The sequence below is a fragment of the Rosa chinensis genome, chromosome 2, assembly GCF_002994745.2.
Source record: "Rosa chinensis cultivar Old Blush chromosome 2, RchiOBHm-V2, whole genome shotgun sequence".
NCBI lineage: Eukaryota > Viridiplantae > Streptophyta > Magnoliopsida > Rosales > Rosaceae > Rosa > Rosa chinensis.
In genome coordinates, this window is record NC_037089.1 from 70,055,208 (window position 1) to 70,075,981 (window position 20,774).

The 20,774-nt window shown below is 37.7% G+C and overlaps 1 protein-coding gene across 3 annotated transcripts; it reads right to left on the reverse strand.

Moving 5' to 3' along the window:
* Nucleotides 1-1,792: 1,792 nt before the first annotated feature.
* LOC112188524 (wall-associated receptor kinase-like 10) lies at nt 1,793-14,299 on the reverse strand. Of its 3 annotated transcripts, XM_040513994.1 has the most exons (5): nt 14,160-14,299; nt 13,635-14,045; nt 13,108-13,556; nt 12,209-12,325; nt 1,793-3,219 (listed from the first exon to the last, which is right to left on the reverse strand). In XM_040513994.1, the coding sequence occupies exons 3-5, from the start codon at nt 13,514-13,516 to the stop codon at nt 2,000-2,002; spliced, it is 1,746 nt and encodes a 581-aa protein (XP_040369928.1). In that variant the 5' UTR covers nt 13,517-13,556; nt 13,635-14,045; nt 14,160-14,299; the 3' UTR covers nt 1,793-1,999. The 3 variants fall into 3 exon arrangements, with proteins under 3 accessions (XP_040369928.1, XP_024183419.1, XP_040369929.1); XM_024327651.2 differs by having other exon boundaries at nt 13,108-14,045; XM_040513995.1 differs by having other exon boundaries at nt 13,108-14,045; nt 14,163-14,266.
* Between the last annotated feature and the right edge of the window lie 6,475 nt (nt 14,300-20,774).

Here is a 20,774-nt window from a genome sequence, read left to right on the forward strand (position 1 = left end):
TATTACCATGAACAGTATATTTCACATTTTAAGCTATAACTTTCAGATAAGAATTCTGATTTTTACGTATCACATATGCACACTCTCGGTTTAATGTCCTCTACAACTTTCATGAAGAAAATTTTCTCAAATTTTGACCCGACCAAAAATTCATCTTTTAGGGCCCCCCAAAAGTACCGAAACGGCAGTAAAAGTCGTTTACAGTCCAAATGACTAGTAAATCTGTAAATTCAAGTTCGGGACGTTATAAAGGGGCCAGAGGCTAGATCATGGCGGCGCAATGCCATGGATCGTATGGTGCTGGTCTCTGTTCGGAGGTGGGTCGCTCGGCGATGGTTGCAGAGGTGGGTTCGGGCTCCTAGGCGGATGGACACAGATGGGTGGAGCTATTTTGCTCCTAGGTGGAAGGGCACGGTGTTTCCCTTCCTGCTTCTCGGTGATTTGGATTAAAATGGATCTGTTACTAGGTCTGGATCCGGCCGACAACAGGCAGGTGAATCAATGTGGCTTGTGGTATTGGTTGGGTATCTCTGGGGAGATGAGCTCAAAGGGAAAGATTTGCGGCGGTGGTCTGCTAGCGGGGACATTAGGGAGAGAGAAGATGACTGTAATGGCTTTGTTCTGGCCTTGTATAGAGTTTTATTTTTGGTTAGTTTCTTCTGGTCATTAGCATGTCCCTACTCTTTTGAGCTAGGGTTGGGTCAAATTGATGTGCCCTGGATTTGGTGTCATTCCTGGGGACGAGTTGGTTTAGTTTCGGTTTTATCTTATGGTCAATGTGTTGACAAACGATCCTCGCACGTGGTCTGGTATCATTGGGACACGGTGTGGAAGAGAGCTTGGGTTTTTACGGCGGTTGTCTATGAGGTTGTATCGAGATTCTCGGGATTCTCTATAGCCCGAGAGGTTGGGCGATAGAGGTGATTAGGGGTTGGGACCTTTCGGCCCAAGGAGGTCATTCTGGATGACGGATCCGTAACTGGTTTAGGCTTTAGGGAGGAGAATGGAGTGTTCTTATCCACCACCGGTCATTCCCATGTTATGTAATTTGGTTATCATCAATAAAGGTTTCTTATTCTAAAAATAAAATAAAAAAACCGTAAGGTAGAATAACGTTTCTAGGATCCACTTGCCCCTCATGATCTTTTTAAAATGTCTCTTGCAAATTTTCAATTAGGTATGCAAGATTTATTATAGTTATTGTGTCATAAATTTTCATTCATCAATAACTGTGAAACAGTGATGAAGAGAGAACAAGAACTGGACCGTCATTGCCTACGCTAAATGCAAATTAAAACATCATTTTCAATTTTGATAGCATGAAATCTTAATTACAAGATGTTGGGCTCTCCACTCTTTATCAAACTACCAAGTGTTTTTGGATTAAGCTCTAATTTCTACACAAAATTTCAAAAATAGTAACTAATAACGCCATTTTATGATATTCTTTCTTTCCTTTTTCCCCCACTTGAACACCTGCTTTTACTTGGGATGGAATTTTTATTTTTTGTATTTACTGTATTGTTCCCATTTTTTTTTCACGAAATCTTACTACATTGTAATAAAATGTTTGATTTTCAATCTCTTCAAGCCTTCAGGTATGACGAATCCCATTTAGGTATCGCTACAAATTAAAATCTAATACATTTAGCTTTAGGTGCCTAAATTATAAGTTGCGATGTTAGGCACACAAAAACTACTCCCAAATTACAGCACTATATTAAGTAGCAAACAAAAGGTTATTTCTATTTTTCCGATACAAAAAAGAAATATTACAAGGAACTATCCCTAGTACAATCTATTCCCAAATTGTCAAACAAAAGAGCATTGCAAGCATATAAAGGTGGAGAATTTCCCCAAACTCTATCAGTAGGATGATGTCCTATAGTTTAAAAGATTATTTCTATTTGATGTCTATAACATACAGAACACAATTAGAATATTATTGCAACTAAGAAACATATTTTCTTGTTTTGGGTAAAACTAAGAAATATTTTGCTCACCTTGACTTGAAAGATAATAGGGGGATTTCATGGAATGATGAAACCCGACCAACATCCAAAGCTGATCCTGTTCCCGTTGAACTTGAAGCAATATCCCATGGCTCGACTAATTCAGTTTTGACAAATTCAACCTCTTCATAGTTTTGTTCACCACTAGAAGTCTTTTCTGTCATTTGAATCACTTCTAGCTCAGATGTGACCTCTCTCATTGTAGGGCGCTTCCTTCCATTCAAATTCAGACATCTTCTTGCAAGGTTTGCCACTATTATGATATCTTCTTTCGATCCTTCCTTCAAAACTTGAGCATCAACAATTTCAAATAGACGATCTTTGTGCATGGAAATAATGAAATATGTGGCAAGACTTCTGCCTTCATCCTCTGACCTTAGAAAAGAAATTGGTTTTTGTCCTGTTAAGAGCTCAACAAGAACAACCCCAAAGCTATACACATCACTTTTCTCTGTAAATTGGCTTGACTGAAAGTATTCAGGGTCCAAGTAACCAAATGTGCCATGTACAAGTGATGTGGTCAGGTGAGTTTGGTCAATAGCAATTGATCTCGAAGTTCCAAAGTCAGCAATTTTTGTTCTGTATTTATCATCTAAAAGTATGTTTGTAGACTTGATATCTCTATGATAAATTGGAAAGGAAGCTGCATAATGTAAGTATGAGAGAGCTCCTGCAATTTCTGTGGCAATTCGTAAGCGCATTTTCCATGTGAGTGGAAAGTCTTCAACCTGCTCTGTAATATACTTGGAAAGGGTTCCATTTGGTATAAATTCATAAACCAAAAGAGGAACTTCTGTCTCTAAACAACAACCCAATAGTTGAACCACATTTCTATGGTTAATTTGGGAAAGAATGACAACCTCATTGATGAATTCTGAAAGTTGGCTTTCATCAACTATTTTAGACTTCTTCACAGCAACAATTCTCCCGTCCTCCAACATGCCTTTGTATACAGTACCTTGACCTCCTTGGCCAAGAATTCTATCCATATTAAAATTATCGGTAGACTTCTCTAACTCATGTGATTTGAACAATTTAATTTTCTCGACATTAACTTCACCTGACGATAATTGTTGTTCTAATAATAAACCACCATTTCGCTTGAAGAGCATCTTTTTTCGTTTTATCTCATTCTTTTTCTTCAGGAGTTTGTATCCAAACCATACACCAATAAGCAACAATAATAGTCCAAGGCTCGAGCTCAAACCTGCATAACTCGGCCACCAAAACGTGCAAAGTCAGATTCAAAGACATATTATTGGATTGAAACTCCAAAAATATATTATCTTGACAAGACACTTGAGTGTTTGCCACAAAAAAATTTTAAAAGGATCTTTCAAAGAGAGGGAAAAAAGAAAAAAAAAAAAAAGATGAAATTTTTCTATGGTACCTGATGTATTGCTACTTAAATAATTTGGTACCTAGTCAATGAAAGCAGACCATTTCGTACTTGGATTTATTCTTCGTCAGACAATTTGGTACTTCACATCCATTTTTTACTTTACAAGTTAGGCCATGATTGTGATTTCAACCTTATTTTCAGAAGAAGAAGAAGAAGAAAAACAAATTTTTTTAAAAAAATTCAGGCAATCGACCAGGTATTATAACTCTTTTGAGTATTTATCATTTTTTGGGTAGTATAGAGTATTAATATAAGGGTGGTTCTAGTTGGACTTCCAAATTTGATATTTAGACCCCTCCTACTTATTAGAACTCCAATTCAGCTTTTTAAATACTTAAAAAGCTAAGTACATCTCCTTAATTGTACCAAAACATAGTTGAACAATTAGATCTCTATCTTTAACAATTTATTGTTTTTTTTTATCTCTATCAATTCAACCACGAATAATTTTGCGAAAGAGTACCTATATTTTTGGTGTACTTTCATCCAGTGGCAGAACCAAAAATTGATTCTTGGAATGGCCGAATGAGTAGACAATTATAAAGATTTTTTTGTTAATCCAAATAATAGTTTTTTTTTTAATATGAATGGTTTAAAAAAAAAAAAAAACTTTGGTTCTCAAATAAATAATATATATTGATTATTTCAAAAAAAAATTTGATTAAATCTAATTAAAAAGAGTTAACCTTTTATCTTAATTTGTAATAATTACGCCAAGTAATAATTACACCAAAATATTCAATGAATTTCGTTTAAGGAAATTTCAAATTAAATTGTTTTAAATTTAGTTTTCTATCAAATGAGGGGGCCATGTTTTTTTGAAATGGACTTGTGCGGCTGCCCTCAAGCCTTGATTAATGAAATTGCAGAATACAAGGGGGGGGGGACGTAGAGCCTGAACCCCAGATTACAATAAGCATAAAGATAATATCCTGAAATAATACCAAGACTCTCTACAAAATCTATGTATTCTAACAAGCACCAAATAGCAAAGAGTTCACGAATGGCTACTCCATTTGTTTTGACATAGCGGTGACATACCGGAAAGATAACTCTATCACGAAGAAGCATCATTACAAATACTACAACTTTCCCACTGTGTTGCCGCACGGAAATCAATCCAGCGACACGCAATTTCATTCTGCCACTAGGAGGTTGCGTCCATTTGATCAAGCAAATAGTTCACCTCCTCGCTAGACTAGACAAGGCACACTGAGTGTGCATACTGGGACTTAGCCCACGTTGCCCTATCGTAAAGTGATAGGGACTTATTACCGGCATAAAGCCACGTCTAATTAAATATAACATACGATAAAATATAAAAATAAAACATTTTAGGACCTGAGCCCAAACCCCAGACCCAGGCCCAAAATCCGTCTAGCCCAAGCAACAAAGCCAGGGCCCAAAAACCAAGGCAGTCAGCGAGCCTAGCCAGGACGTGCTAACTGTTGAGAAACCTCAAGCTTTGGAAGCAAATAGAGCAGCTTTAGAGACAAATAAGGCGAAAGCCATCATCCTAATGACTCATCATATGGATGATTCACTCCAGTATGAGTGTATGAATGAATAAGACCCCAGAAGACTGTGGGTCTCACTCGACAAAAGATTTGGCAACGTCCGTGACTCCCTGCTTCCTGACCTAGAAGTGAGATAACATAGCCTCCGCTTCTGTGATTTCAAGTCAGTTCTTGACTACAACTCGGAAGCACTTCACATTAAATCCTTAATGGAATTATGTGGTAAAGAGATCACAGATGCGATGTTGATTGAGAAAACTCTCTCTACCTTCCCCGTCTCTACATTGATGATTGAGAAAACTCTCTCTACTCTCGAATCATGTTACTGCATGACGTATCACGAGGTTCATGAGCTCATTGGAGCTATGAATGTCCCTGAAAAGCATGACAACATCTTTGTGAAGAACTATAATTCGAGATCCATAGAAACAGAGCATATTCCGGAATCCAATTATAGTCGCGCCCCTAAGAGAGGGCGCCAAGAGTGAAACCCTAAATCTTAGGGATAATTCTGGACGCTCTAGTCCATAAAATCGCTTTACTTGGGAAAGTACCCGCCAAAATAGGTGAACACTAAGCCAAAGAGGTCAACGTGGAAAGAGAGAGGTACGCAACGCCTCTGGCCGTGTTGGTGGCGCCACCAATACTAAGAGCCATCTAAATGACGCTTTCAAAGCGCCTCAATCAATGGAGTCTAAGCAAAGAGATGTATGTTCTCGATGTGGAGTATCCAGTCATTGGGCACACATTTGTAGAGCTCGTGAAGAAATTGTCTTCGCCTACAAAGGATATTGTGAAGCAATAGAAGCTCATTATGTGGAACATGATCTGGAGTGAAGGATTGAAGACTACAAATCTGGTTGGGATCAATAGATCGCCAATTCTGTTTAAGTCTTTATTTTTCCAAGAGATGTGATAGGCAATTGCCATATACTTTGTATTAAATGCTATTGGTTTTGTTTTTCTTCACATAGGCTAATCCAAAATGAGTATGATGTCTAGGAAGGTTTTGAGATAAGTGGTATTTAGGCAAGCTTTGCTCCACCGACATCTCTCTACTCACCTGGTCATATTTACTTTGGAGTTACCGAAACAAGTCAAACGACTACCTTTGATTTACATTAACTAGCATTTGGATTAGATTCTCCTAATGGTTAAGAGACAATGATGTACTCCGTTGGCTTATGAATAGAATTTTGAGTTCTTTTCATGACTTCATTTTGATTCTGAGCATATTTCTTTGTGACTACGATGGCTGGGCCATCAGTATTAATTCAAGGACATGGAATAGCCCAAGTTCCCCTTGCCAAATGACATCTTGATTACTGTCACAGAAACTCTCTGCGCTTCTAGGGCAAATCGCACCTATGAATAGCCAACGGATTCCGTAGAGAACGAAAATGAGTTCCTTTTCAATACCTCTAACGATTGCGAACAAAGGTGCATCTTAGAAAAGTTTATGTGTCTCTCTAGTGGACTCTATGTTACTATTCGAGTTATTAAATCCAATAAAGTCATGAGAGAAGATCTCTTAGATTTAGACACATATTGGCTTTGTCATGATAGGATAGGTCATCCTAGTCATGATATGATGATCCGTCTAAAGACTTCACATTGACATCCTTTCTCTCGAACGAAACGAAGCGTGAATCAAAAGTTGATTCCTGGACTAAGTGTGACCGCCGCTGCTGCCTCTGGCGCCAGCCTAGGGCTGGTAAAGTCCCTATCCATGTGCCCATCATGGTGGTGGCTCCCTAGGTGATGCTGCAATCACCAACTTTGCTTCAAATAGTGTTTTAGTCAAACCAAAATCCTCATTAGTTGCTTCTAAGGCCCCTCGCTCGTTTTACAAAGCCTGTTTCTTAGGGAAATTAGGACTGAGACCATCCTATGCAAATGATAGGAAAATACTAATTCTGTTCTTACATAGAGTCCGTGGGGATTCTGTGGACTGATTCAACCAACTTGTGGGCGTTAAAATATTTCATGATGTTGGTTGACACGCAAATACGCTGGCACGTGTTATGCCATTGTCCACTTGTAAATGTTGCTTATGCTATACTCCTAGCACATATCATATACAGCGAGCTCACTCCCCGGACCATCCTATTCACTCAATTGGATTTGACATTGCTAGAGAGTTTACATCGAAGACTTTCGATGGTTATTGCAATGGGACTAATGTTGGACATCATATTCCCATGTACACACCAAAATGGTCTCGCGGAAACGACTACGAATATTGGTAATGCGTACCAACCTCCTTATATCCGCTTGGGGTGATGCAATATGGCATGCAGCTATGCTAATTCATCTACGACCCACCGCCACTCAATCTACCTCTGCGTTATAGCTAGTGACTGAGTATAAGTATCGTACTTACGCACATTTGAGTGAGCCATTTATATGCCAATTGGGCCGCCACAGCGCACTATGACAGGTCCTTACAGATGAATGGGCAACTACGTTGGATTTGAGACTCCGACAATTGTCCGCCACTTAATGCCCTTGCAAGGCGATCTCATTACCGCTAGATTTGCGGGTTGTGACTGTGATGAGATAGTCTTCCCATCGTTAGGGGGAGATAAGAACACTGATGTTCAGCAGGAACGACATGAATTTTCGTGGCCTGTCCTCACTATGTCTCATTTCGTTCCCTGTTAAAGTGACGAGATCACACATTTGCTGCAAATATGCCTACAAGGAAGGACGTCCATACGAGAGGACGTAGTGCCACCCTACACGGTGGTAGGGATGGAGCCAATGTCAAAGAGAGTGGCACTTTGGTGTTATCTGTTCTGGCTCCAGCTAGGATGCGTGGGAGGCCTGTGGATTCGAAGGATACTTTGGCACAACCAAATCCTTTGATCATCAAGACTCAAAATCCGTCTCATGAGTATCTTTCAGATTATGGTTATCGTTGGGGGACGCCTTAACATCAGAACCTATTCCTGAGAATATAGAACTCTATGAAAATTACACTAGTGTACATGAGACGTGGGATAGAAACTCCATCATAATTGATGATGTAGTCGTGCATTTCGTTGCTAATGAGTTTATTGAGTCCAATGATATCTAACCACACTCCGTTGATAAATGAATGCCAACGTAGAGAAATTTGGCCTAAATGGAAAGATGCGATCCAGGTTAAGTTGAATTCTCTAACGAAAAGGAAGGTTTTTTGAGCCAGTGATGCCAACACCTCCTAACATAAAACCTATTGACTAATGGGACTTAGTTAAAAAGCGTGATGAGAAAAAAAGAAGATGGCAATCTCGCTTATAGCGCAAGACTTCTGACAAAACACCTTGGAATCGACTATGATGAGACATATTCTATCTTAATGGATGTCATTGCACTCCACTACCCTGTCAGTTTGGTAGTTTCCGAATAACTGACCATGCAGCTTACAAATGTGGTCACTACGTATCTATATGGGGATCTAGATATAGAATTTAATGAAGATTCATGGTGAACTTCATTTACCCAAGTCAAGTGGCTCTAGACCACGGAGCGCGTTTACAATAAGGTTGAAATGCTCACTAAAAGTGACTACTTGATTGGGAAGGGATGTGTCCGCGTGTTTCCATAACAAGTTTTAGATTTTATCGATGTTCATGTTGGACATGATCTTCATTGGAAGCCCTTAAAGAGTTAAGGGAAACTGCTGAACACTTGAAATCCGATTTTGAGATGGAGGATTTTGGGAGAACACGATTATGTCTCAATTTAGAACTTGAGCATCATGTTGATAGATGCTTAGGCATTTTGACAAGGTCAAGCCTTCAAGCACCCTTATGATCATCCATAGTCTTGATCTTAAAAAGGATCATCTTCGTCTGAAGGATGATGATGAAGATGTGCTAGGGGCAGAAGTGCCTTACTTAAGTACAATAGGAGCATTATTGTACTTAGCTCAATGCACAAGACCGAACATCTCATTTTGCAGTGAACTTATTAGCTAAGGTATAGCTTTGCGCCAATGCAACGCCATTAGATTGGTGTAAAAGATATCTTTCAGTACTTGAAATGTACGATTGATATGAGCTTGTTCTATCCCTACAAAGAGATGATGGATTCAGACCCATCACACACCAGGAACGCCTCAAACACTGGCCTGCGTCCACTATCCCCATCCCAAAACAACATGTGTTTTGGAAGGTTTTGTTGATATTGGGTATCTCTCTGACCCACACAAAGGTCATTCCCAAACTGGTTAAGTGTTCACCATGGGTAAAAACCGTGATATCTTGGAGGTCTACAGAATAGACCCTAGTCACTATATCTTCGAACAATGCAGAGATTATTGCTCTTCATGATGTGGTTCGTGAATGTCTATGGATTGGATCCATAACTACGCATGTTCGAACAATTGTGGTTTGAAATCTACCACAGATGAGCCTACGAGCATTTAGGATAATGCTGCTTGTTTTGAACAAATGAAGCAAGGATACATCAAAAGCGACAACACCAAGGATAATCAGCAACAACAGACTCTCCTTAAGATCAAAGTGAACTAGGTTCGATCTGAAGACAGTGTGACAAACTTGCTCACTAAGTCATTGCCTAAATTCCACTTTTGAGAAACATGTTGGTAGCATCGTTTGCTGAAGTTATCTGAACTCCCATGACCGTTCTCATCAGGGGGAGATGTAGACATCAGGGGGAGGTGTCTGCATGTATGGTCTCGAAACGTGAAGGGTGTGTTGTGCTCTTTTTCCCCTTCGATCGAGGTTATTTTTGTCCCACTGGTTTTTTGTTACTTGGCAAGGTTTTTAATAAGGCAACGAGAGTAACACCACGTTTGGGCGACACATGGGGGAGTCTTCAAGTAAATCCAGAATATGTGTCTGGCCCAAACTCTAGGTTACTTGACCTAGTTGTAATAGGGTTATGAATTAGAGATATTCTCAGAGATATTCATAGATATCCGATTAATTGTACGATTAACTTTCCTTGTACAACTCTGATTCTATGTCTTGTAACCTCTATATAAAGAGACCCCTATTATCAATGAAAGTACGATTCAATTCTCTCCCAATTCAGTTTTCCTTAAACAGTTGTTTCTTTATTCCAAAATACTTGTATGGTAGTTGGATCACACAAAATACTTCACCACTCAGATTGAATGACAAAACAACCTCACAATTACTTCAGCGCTGAGATTGAATGACAAACCAAGCAAAATATCATCCCATGTAAACTGACCCAATCATCTATATCTACACCAATATTTACATTTCTTTCTATTAGCTTTGTGTTGAGCAACGGTACCCATTTCCTAAAGCCTTCAACAGTAGGAGTTCTGTAGTTTTGCATTGTAACCTATTTCCTTGGCATTGAGCATTTAAATTGAGTAATGACAATGGTTGTGCAGTGCAATGAAAACCTTCAATGCTGAAACTGGTAGGGTTAACAAACTGCCTAAAGTGAAATCGCTTCCGGTAAGACTTATACATGTGTTTGGCTGGAATAATACATTGCTTCTAGTATGTCAGTGCTTGTCTAATTGAATACCTTCAATAAATAGGGCGTACCTAAACAACCAGGTGGAGTTGAGTGTGGCTATCATGTTATGCGATACATGAAAGAGATCATAGAGGATGAGACACTTTCATTTCATACCAAGGTATATGCATATATTATATCTCAAACAACATTTTGGATTAATTAAATATTAGCTTGTTTACCCAATCACTGTGCCTTATGTGTTGTTTATATATTACTAGTGGGCGGTAAAGACGCGGAAGTCATATAGCCAAAATCAAATTGACGAGGTGCGCATTGAAGTGGCTGATTATATGCAGAGTTTGATGTAGGATTGTGACTGCCAAGATGTTTTTTGAGTAAGGCTAGCTAGTTTTGGCTTTGAAGCAAAGCTTGGTGTGGAACTATTGTACATTGTTGGTCATATTTTTCCAAGCTTTGTTTTGTAAGTTTAGGGGTTTATTTTGGTCCATTATGTTGAATATTGAATTTGGAAAGAACATTAATGGAAAGCCCCTAATTTTGGATGATGAGAAATGCAATTTTTTTCTTAGCAATAGCTAAATGCAAACTTTTCACATCATGCTTGTCAAAATGAAGTGAAGTGTATTAAAGCATAATAAAACAGTAATGTCAAGGAAAACGAAGTCTGTTGAGAGACTAGAAATCAGTATCAAAAATGAAATCGATGTCCTATGATTATCAATATATCGAATTGTAACTCAAAATCGATGTAATCAAAACTACTGCACATCGATTTCTTTTCACCAAACTGTAATCTATTATAAACATACAAATCACCTACCATGGATTAAACCGATGTGTAGTATAAATTTGAACATCGGTTTTGGAAATAAAAAAAGATGTCTTCAATGACAAAAAACATCAGTTTGAATAAACATAGTCGACGTACATGATACCGTTGAACATCGGTTTACTTAATTGAAAACGATGTTCATCCTCAAGACAAACATCATTTCTCAATAAAAACACGATGTAGAATAAAGATACAGACATCGTTCCTAGGAAAATAATCAAGCAACCTACATGTAAAAATGGCCACGAACAAACAATACTCATGGGAACTGATGTCTACAAGTGTACTGCACATCACTTCTGGAATAGAAATCGATGCAAATGTTCAAATAGGTATTGTTCAACATATACTTTTTTAAGCATAAAATGTGAAAATATGAAGAATTAGACATACCTAACATACAAAAATATGATGACTATAACTATTATACATCAATTTGTTTTTCAGAATCGATGTTGGTTGTTGTCTGGGACATCGGTTGAAAACGCGCTTATACTGATGTCTATACTTTTCTCTACACCCACTAAGACATCGGTCGAAAATTAGTTTAACATCGGTCCAGAACCGATGTCTATGAACAAAATTCTAGTAGTGTTCAATTCTCTCCCAATTCAGTTTTCCTTAAACAGTTGTTTCTTTATTCCAAAAAAAAAATAAAAAATTTGTTGTTTCTTAATTAAGCTTCAAATCGTTGAAAATTAATCTTAATTAATTGTTAAATGATTAATAGATACTGATTAGTGTTAAGTTACACATCATTTGCATCAAGTATAATCAACAAGACTGAACTACTCTTTCAATTAATCTTCTTTTTACGTTTTGATATGTTTACTATGTATGTTTGAGGTGAAGATTCAAAATGGAGGACATGAAGTGTATGGACAAATGAATTTACATGACCACCAAAACTACAAACGCAAGACTACTATTTGCATTAACATTTTGTAATATATTTATGAATTATATTCTCTACCTGTGGCAAGGATCAATTTAGCCTTTCTCCCGTCGTCCTCACATCGGAATGAACCATACTCGTTCACGCACTTGCTGTTGCGACAGGGTGGGTGAGAACCTTGGCATTCATCAATGTCTGAAATAATGGAGGGGACAAAAAAGAAAATAATTACGGATAATTATTAGGATGAGACTTTTTTGGCAACTTAACTTAACTCACAAACAAAACAATAATTAGTTCATTCTGACAAAAAAATAATAATAATGTTTTCCGCAAACACTTAATTTTGGTGGTGCAATTTTATTTTATTTTATTTTATCAAAAAAAAAATACAACGTTTTGTTAGAATGAAAATATATTGATCATTAAACCTATATAACTACTAATTTGATATTTTGGTTACATTGAAAAATGTTGGATTCATCATTTTCTTCAACTCAAGCATCTGTTCCACTTTGAGATTGATAACGATCTAGCTTGCTTGTGAAAAAAAAAATTTGTACGTTTTTCAACTTTAAAAACGCAGTACCAAATTTCAAATATGCAGACACATGTCATATAAAAAATAAAAATTGTTTAAGGATATCTCTATTTGTGTTTAATCCAAACTCTAGGTTACTTGACCTAGTGGTAATATGGTTCAATTAGAAGAATCTAGAGATTCTCTTTCCTTGTATGATTCTAATTCTATGCATTGTAATCCTCTATATAAAGAGGGCCCCTATTATCAATGAGAATACACAACAATTTCTGATTCTCTAAAACAAAAATAAAAAAAATGCAAACACATGACCAAAATTGCAATATTAAAACAGGACCACAGTTATAGTTTTGTTAAAACACAAGGACTGAAAAATGCATTTGAATATTAAAAAAAGAAAAAGAAAAAAAAAAAGAACTGTAAAATTTTCAATTACCGTGACAAGAATATGGCCCGAGATACGGATTACCCTCGTAGCCCTTGGGGCAGTAACAATAAAGTACTGACCAATTGAATGCGCGAGAATGAGAAACATAGCAATTCGGGTTGGCATCAACATCTCGATACCGATTAAACTCATTAAAGTCAGTGGACCCGTTAACAAAAACAATGGACATGTCAAAATCAAATGGCCCACTGTGGTTGTTTATGCTCCAGGTTAGTGTCACAGGAACCTTGCCCATCCTCTGCATCTGAGAAATTGTTGGTGTTGAATCGAATGTGTACTGAAACCAATCTTTGTCAACCAGGAAGGCAAACCTATTGCAATCTGTAGTATTCTCAAAGGTAAGATTATTAACAGTGAGGTATCGAGGAATACTAGTCTGACAACAGTTGATACCCATATCGCAACCCAGGTCTGCATAATCTTGATCACACACTGATCTGCATCCGCCAACAACAAAGTCAGCGGAACTAAACGTGGCAAAGGAATTGCAACTCGCTGCAGTGAATATGCTGTACCTCCGAGAGTAGACGAAAGGGCTGTCGGTTAAATCCGTAGCTTGGCTTCTATTGTTTCACTCGCAGAAGAATGTAACGGGGCTGTACACCTTAAGCGTTTGATTTCTTTCGAATTCGGTCGATATATTCAGCACCTCCAATTTGGTACGCCTCAAGAAAGGCTTCCCCTCGTTGCAGTCGATTTGAAACCATTCGTCATAGTAACAACTTTCATTAGGTCCAATCCCGAAAGGGTACCGGATGATAACATTTCCACACTTCTCTGGGCAATCACGCTTTGCCATCTGAGGTGCAGCAGTACTTGCGTGGCATATGGATAACAGCAAAATGAATATCATTTGATGAACTAGAATTTCCATCATCACTAATTTGTCTGATCGAACATATACTCTGGAAGAAGTATGATAGAAGCTGTAAAGCAAATTGACGATCATTGGCGAGCGAACTTTATAAAGAAAAAATTGTGAGAATTTTCAATTCAACAATACGTACGATTCAATAAAATTAAATTGAGATGTTTCTTACCACCTTCGTGCTTCAATCGATCAAAGAAAAGGGAAGAAGCTATTGATTCCAACTTGCCGTAATTGACTAAGCTACGATCATATTTATGGTCGAGATCTAATTGAATGAAGATTTTTTTATCATGAGAAATTTCAAACAACAAATCGTGATGTCCACTTGTTGGTTGATGGTGCAACGTAGCAACAAATACGTTGAGAGTATGGATCTTACATGGGAAAATGAGGACTCCACGTGTGAATGTCTCGCATGTGTACAATATTGGGTGATGTTGAGCTCGTGTGGCCACGAGGCCTTCACACATTGGAGTAACCCAATTTGATATCTTAATAAAGTAATCTGAGTTTCAAATTCAAAACAAATTGGCAACTGATGAAGTGACCCGAATCTTTATAAACTCATATACAAAGTCTCATTTTATCTATGTGAAATCTATGCTCTCAACAAGAGAAACTTCAAAGTGATCTAGTAGTCACTTTTTATATTTTTTCTTCTTCTTCTTTTAATATTAAAATAAAATAAATAAGCAAATAACGACAAACCGATCTATAAATAAGAGGACACAAATAAAGAAAAAGCAAGAAGCAAGGCAAATGCATGCGAAGACCATTTGTACTTGGTCAACGAATTAGAAGCTTCCTACTTGGACAATGCGAAGAAGAAATTATCCCTTTTCCGTGCAACACATGACTTTAGATGCGTGGGCAACAGTTATTCTCAAGCAATTCTTTCTCATCCTGCAGATTATATAGAGCTAATGATCAGAGACCAGCTTCTAGGTACCCATTCTAACTCTTAGCTTCTACACCTTTAATATGTGAAACGATAATATACATGGACATTAAAAGCAATCTCCAAGAGATCTAGGGGGGGGGTTGCCCATCTACATGATAAGTCTTTAATCGCTTTCACTTTGAATTCCATTACGCAGCCCTACTACATAAGTACATATCATCATCAGAAAACCACAGCCTTCAACCCTACAAATGGTGTTATGACCCTGCAGCTAGATTCTATGTCTTTAGTCTTTTAGCTAGCTAGTCTTCAATTTCTTGTCTACTCTTCTTAAAATACGGCATCTGTTTTTTTTTTTTTTTTTTGACTTTGTCAAGGGGAATCCAAAGGCTTTCTAGGCCCAAAATAAATTCCTTCGGCTCATGTGAAATGCTTCAACTGTGCATTGCAGCAAAGTGCCTGACCACTTTGACAGCTTCAGGGTTCAAACCTAAGTTGGGGAGCACACTCAACTAGACAAGAACCACTAGACCACTTGCAGTGGTTTTAAAATACCGTCATCTCATAATAGATTAATGAGTTTTTTCCCGTATACCCAAAAAGCCTCTGTATTTTTCCCAACTGCCCAACACTTTTGTATTACACTAATACTTTAGGAAAAGACTAATGGGGATAGGTCTTTTCATGATAATGCCCTTAGTATCCTATGTTGACCCTTGGTTTTAACAATATTATTCTACCAAAAACAACTTTGTCTTAAAGTAAAAACAAAACAAGACTAGCCTTCAACATGCCCAAGTTTTTCACCTAACAGTTACTTTAACAGGCGGTATCACTGCTACTTGTCTTAATTTTTGGTTTAAAACTGATTTTTTCTAGTAAACAGTAAAATTAGAACCTTGGATTTCTACAGGATGCAAGCATAATGACAAATATGAATACTGAAACATAATGACAATTATAAGGTTTTGATGAAGTGGGGGAGTAACCTGAATTTATTTATTCAAATATACATATATGTTAAACATTCAGAGCCTCATTCTTAGGTAAACCGCAAAAGGCTGTTTTAGCTATCCATGGGAATGAGAACAGATACTTACTTGAAATGAAAGCTCACTACTTTTATCTAGGGAATCACACTGCTACTATGACTTTCTTACTCTTTGAGAGAAGAATCTTCTGCTCAATTTTCTGATGCCTTACAACTGAACTTAAAACTCCTTATATAGGGAGCGGAACTCAAACTGGAATTCAAAACATAAAAATGTACAGAACAACTCCGTGACCTTCTGCTTTCCTGAGTGCTCCTGATGATGGAGGTCGTACGGGGAAAAGCAAAAGCTTTAGTAGGTGAGAGGTGAAGTGTTTTTTACTTGCCTTTTGAAAAGCAAAAGTAGCCTTTTAAATCAAAAAGTGCTACAGTTGCATCTTTGGTGCTCTTCTTCTTTTACTTGTGGCTTCATCCGTGACTTTACATATTCTCATTTGTTTCTGAATTGTGGCCAAAGACAAACGAGTTGTTGTCTGCCTGGGCCATTCTAACAGTTATAGCATTATCTTCGACGTCTGTATCAACATACATCTTGTAGTGGTTGTTAGTTTCAAGTCTTTCCACCCACTGTAAACATGCCAGTGTCAAATCTATCTCTTTTTTGGTAAGAGATAGGAACAGGTCACTGCTGACTACGTCAGGATGATCGTAAGTAGTGATAATAATTTTTTCTCCTCCTGCCAGGAAGGTATTGTTGACATCTTCAGAGATGATCTTTTTGATATATTCAAGAGCCATGGCTTTCATCCATGGGATGCTGGAGTTTGGCTGACCGTTGTATCCAACACATGCTGGCTGAAGATATTTCCTTTGAATAATTCTCACATAATGATATGGAGAAATATATTCAACCTCACCGTTTGCCTTCTGAATCCATTCTGGAGGAGTGGATCTGAACTTCAGTCGAAGCATGCAGTCATTTCTTCTAATATTTTTGACTGTGTTGACAATGATAGGCGGCAAACCTTTAAGATCATTATTTGTTTTAGTCCACAGATTATGGACAAAACCATTTTCAACAAGCCAAAGCTTGTGTTCTTGAGGATGTTCACTCTGAACATTGACTATGTATCTTCCAACATATGGTCCTGCAATGATAAAGAGAGTTGGAGGAACTCGGTCTTCAGAATTATGACTTCCTATCAGACTATGAAATTTATGCCAGTCTGATTCATTAAGTGCCATGATAGGGACCCTACAACTTTCTGGGTTTTCAAGGAAGTGAATTTTTTCTTTTCTTACAGCACTCTGCTGTGTATGAAGTTCTTCAAACTATGGTCTACCATTTTCTTAGAGTTCCTCAGCAAGTGCAAAGAGTGTTGGAAACATCAAACCACTGCTTCTTTCCTGAAAAGCAAATAGGAAATTATCCAGAATTACTTTCTGGTGGTAGGCTAGTCTCCTGCCAGTTCTGAACACAGGAGTATCGAATGTTTGAATTTCATAATTAAAAACATTTATTACTCCAGTTGGAGTAGGTTTGGTTTTTGGCAAAGCAACAGCCTTCAACGGTCTTGATGAGCCTTTACCGTCTACCGTTTGAGACGGGCTAGCCAATCCTTTACCCTGGGATTGATCAGTTGTGGCTAGTCCTTTAGGACTTAGTAGAAACCTTTTGAGGATTTTTTCTTTGGTTTCCATGGGATCCTCTTCAGGTTCATGTTCTTTCACAGTTCTTCTACTTCTGGGATTACGACTTTCGTTGTCATCTTTTCGGCTGAACATTGCCAATTCTCTGGTCAAGGCGTCTGGAAGATAGTTCTTGTTTCCTACAATTAATTCAACAACATAATCATATTGATTAAGAAATAATTGCCAGTTAGCTAATCTTCCTCTGTCAGCAGCTTTATCAAGTTTAAAATTTTTGAAATTCTTTACTCTAGCACAATCGGTGCAGACAATAAAGGGTTTTCCAAGAAAAGCTGGAGAATTTAAAATTGTTTTCTTAACAGCCAAAATTTCTTTTTCCCCTGTGGGATAATTCAGTTCTGTAGGGCTGAACTTGCCACTACAAAATTTGCAGATCCTTTCAATGTTAGTTCTAGGCGTTTTTGCCAGAACCACACCGGACCAATAATTATCGCTCGCATCTGTTTGGAGGATAATTTCATCATTCTCTTCTGGTTGTTGAAGAGGAGGGAGGTTTTTGCAGAGATTTTTTATCTGCTTCACAGTTTTTTCATCATCTTCTGTGAAGTTCCATTTTCTTTTGGAACTCGTCTTAGGAGATAACATTGCTGTTAACTCTGAGATTTTGGGTATGAAATCTCTCCCATAATTTATGACACCAAGGAATCTTTCTAGATTTTTAGCATCAGGAATTCTATCTGGGAATTTCCAGATCTTCTCAAGGATATGCGGTTGGAGTTTTATTACTCCATTCTTGATGTTTATTCCTAGGAAATCAACTTCATCGAGGATAAAGAAGATTTTCTTTTCTCCTAGGATAATTCCATGCTGAACTATCAGCTTTACAGCCTCGTGGAGGTGTTTCATGTGTTCTTCTTTGTTTTTGGAGAAGACCAGGATGTCATCTATGTAGACGACGCAGAACTCCGCAACATGTTTGAAGATGTTGTCCATCTTTCTTTGGAAAATTGAGGGAGCTTGCTTGAGACCAAAAGGTATTACCAACCATTCGTAATGTCCTTGAGGTGTTCCAAATGCAGTGAGAGGTATACTCTCAGGATGCATCTTGACTTGCCAGAAACCCGACTTTGCATCGAATTTCGAAAAGAGTTTAGCTCCTATGAGCTGGTTGATCAGTACTCGTACTTGAGCAATTTGATAACCGTCTTTGACAGTCTTTTTATTGACATCTCGGTAGTCAATCACCATTCTAGCTTTTCCTCTTAGAGTTTCTGCATGATTTCTCACGTAGAACACTGGAGCATGATGAGGGTTAGTGGAAGGTTGAATTAATCTCTTGTTCAGGTGATCTTCAATATCTTTTCTGAATTCCTTTTGATCTTTTTCTTTGTACTGAGGAATGGTTTTGACATGACAGATAACATTCATGTCATGCAATCTCAATTCACAGACCACTGGGTCTTTTTCCCAAAACTTCTGGGGATCTACATCGATGTTCTACTCGAGTAGTTTCTTAATTTTCTCAAGAGTGAGAATTTTCTGAGACTCAAGCTTATTCTGGAAGTGCTTGAGGTTATGCTCATGGATGAAACTAGTTTCTTCATCTTCACTAGTTTCTTCTTTTCTTCTTCAGAAGATTCTTCAACAAGTAATTCTTCTTGTTGCTTGATTTGGAGTATAGGCTTGAGTTTCGGTTTGTCTGGATCACCACTATTCTGTTGCGATCTCTGATACTGAGTAGTAAAACCGGGACTTACTATACTTTTTGCTTGTGTAAGTCGGTCTGCCCAGAACACCTGTGCTCCTTTTCTGAAGCCTATCGCTTCTTCATCCTGAATGAATCTCTGTTAGAGAATAAAATCATTTCCCAACAGGAAATTTGATCCTTGGCCTTCAGATTGCCAAACATTATGGATGATAAATGTTCCTCCACCAATGGTGATATGAACATCGTTTGCTACTTTATTCATAGTGAGGTGACTTCCATCAAATGTGACACCAGTTGTAGTTCGTTTCTTATCTTCTTTCTAGAGTTCTTCTAGAATTGCAAATCTCTTTGCAACAGTAAATCCTGATCCATTATCTACAAAGGCATGTAGATGATACTTTTTGTGATCAGGGAATTTTAATCCAATCTCTATGTAGTTGCTGTATCTACTGGTAGAGACGATTTTCGATTCTTGAAGCTCATTTTCTTGAGCTTGTTTTTTGGGATGAATGGTTTACATTCTTCTGGAATAATTTCTGGTGGTTCAACCAGTTCAAAATTTTCAGTTTCATCGATTTTTTCTTCATCGATGATTTCTTCCTTTATTTTTGAGGAAAATAGTTCCATAATTTCTTGGAACAAGGCTTCTACCTGTTTCTCTTTGTGTTCAGAGAAATATTCTTCATATTTTTGTTCTACTAATTGGCTGACAAGGCCATTCTTAGTTTTCCTTCTTACTTCAGCTATGAAGCATTCTTTGTGATAAGTCTTTTTTGACTCCTCACAAAACATAGGGAGACCATTCTTTTCGTGACATAGGCAGTAGTTACAAATGAATGTACCAGGGTTCACCTGATAAGAGGACATTAAAGATTATTCTTAGTTTTCCTTCTTACTTCAGCTATGAAGCATTCTTTGTGATAAGTCTTTTTTGACTCCTCACAAAACATAGGGAGACCATTCTTTTCGTGACATAGGCAGTAGTTACAAATGAATGTACCAGGGTTCACCTGATAAGAGGACATTAAAGATTCTGTCTTACTTTCTTCCCAATTTTTTATTCTTAGAACATTCATCTGTCTTGATTCGAAGTACTCTACTTCAGAATCTGACTCAGATTCAGATGAATCTTCTTCTTCAGACCAGGCAGAGTAAACTGACCTGTCGTCTCCTTCATCATCAGAATAGGCTATTTCGTAGCCTTTCATATTTGTTGTTTCTACTATCTGCTCATATTCTTCAAAGAGAGTTTTAGTAGATCTTTTACCCTTTTCGGGACATTCCTTGGCATAGTGCCCTTGCGCTTTACATAACCAACATCTGCAAGCTTTCTTGCTTGGTTGTTTATGCTGATGAGTATTCTTCTTTTTCTTGAAGAATTTCTTTTGCAGATCTTCATCCTGTTGTTTCTTGTAACTGGAACTTTTCTTGAATTTCCAATTTTTTCTCTGATTACTCTTTTTGAATTTTTTAGAGTAATATTTTCTTTCTTTTTTCTGTGGAATTTGGATTCATGACATCCCCAATTAGTGGG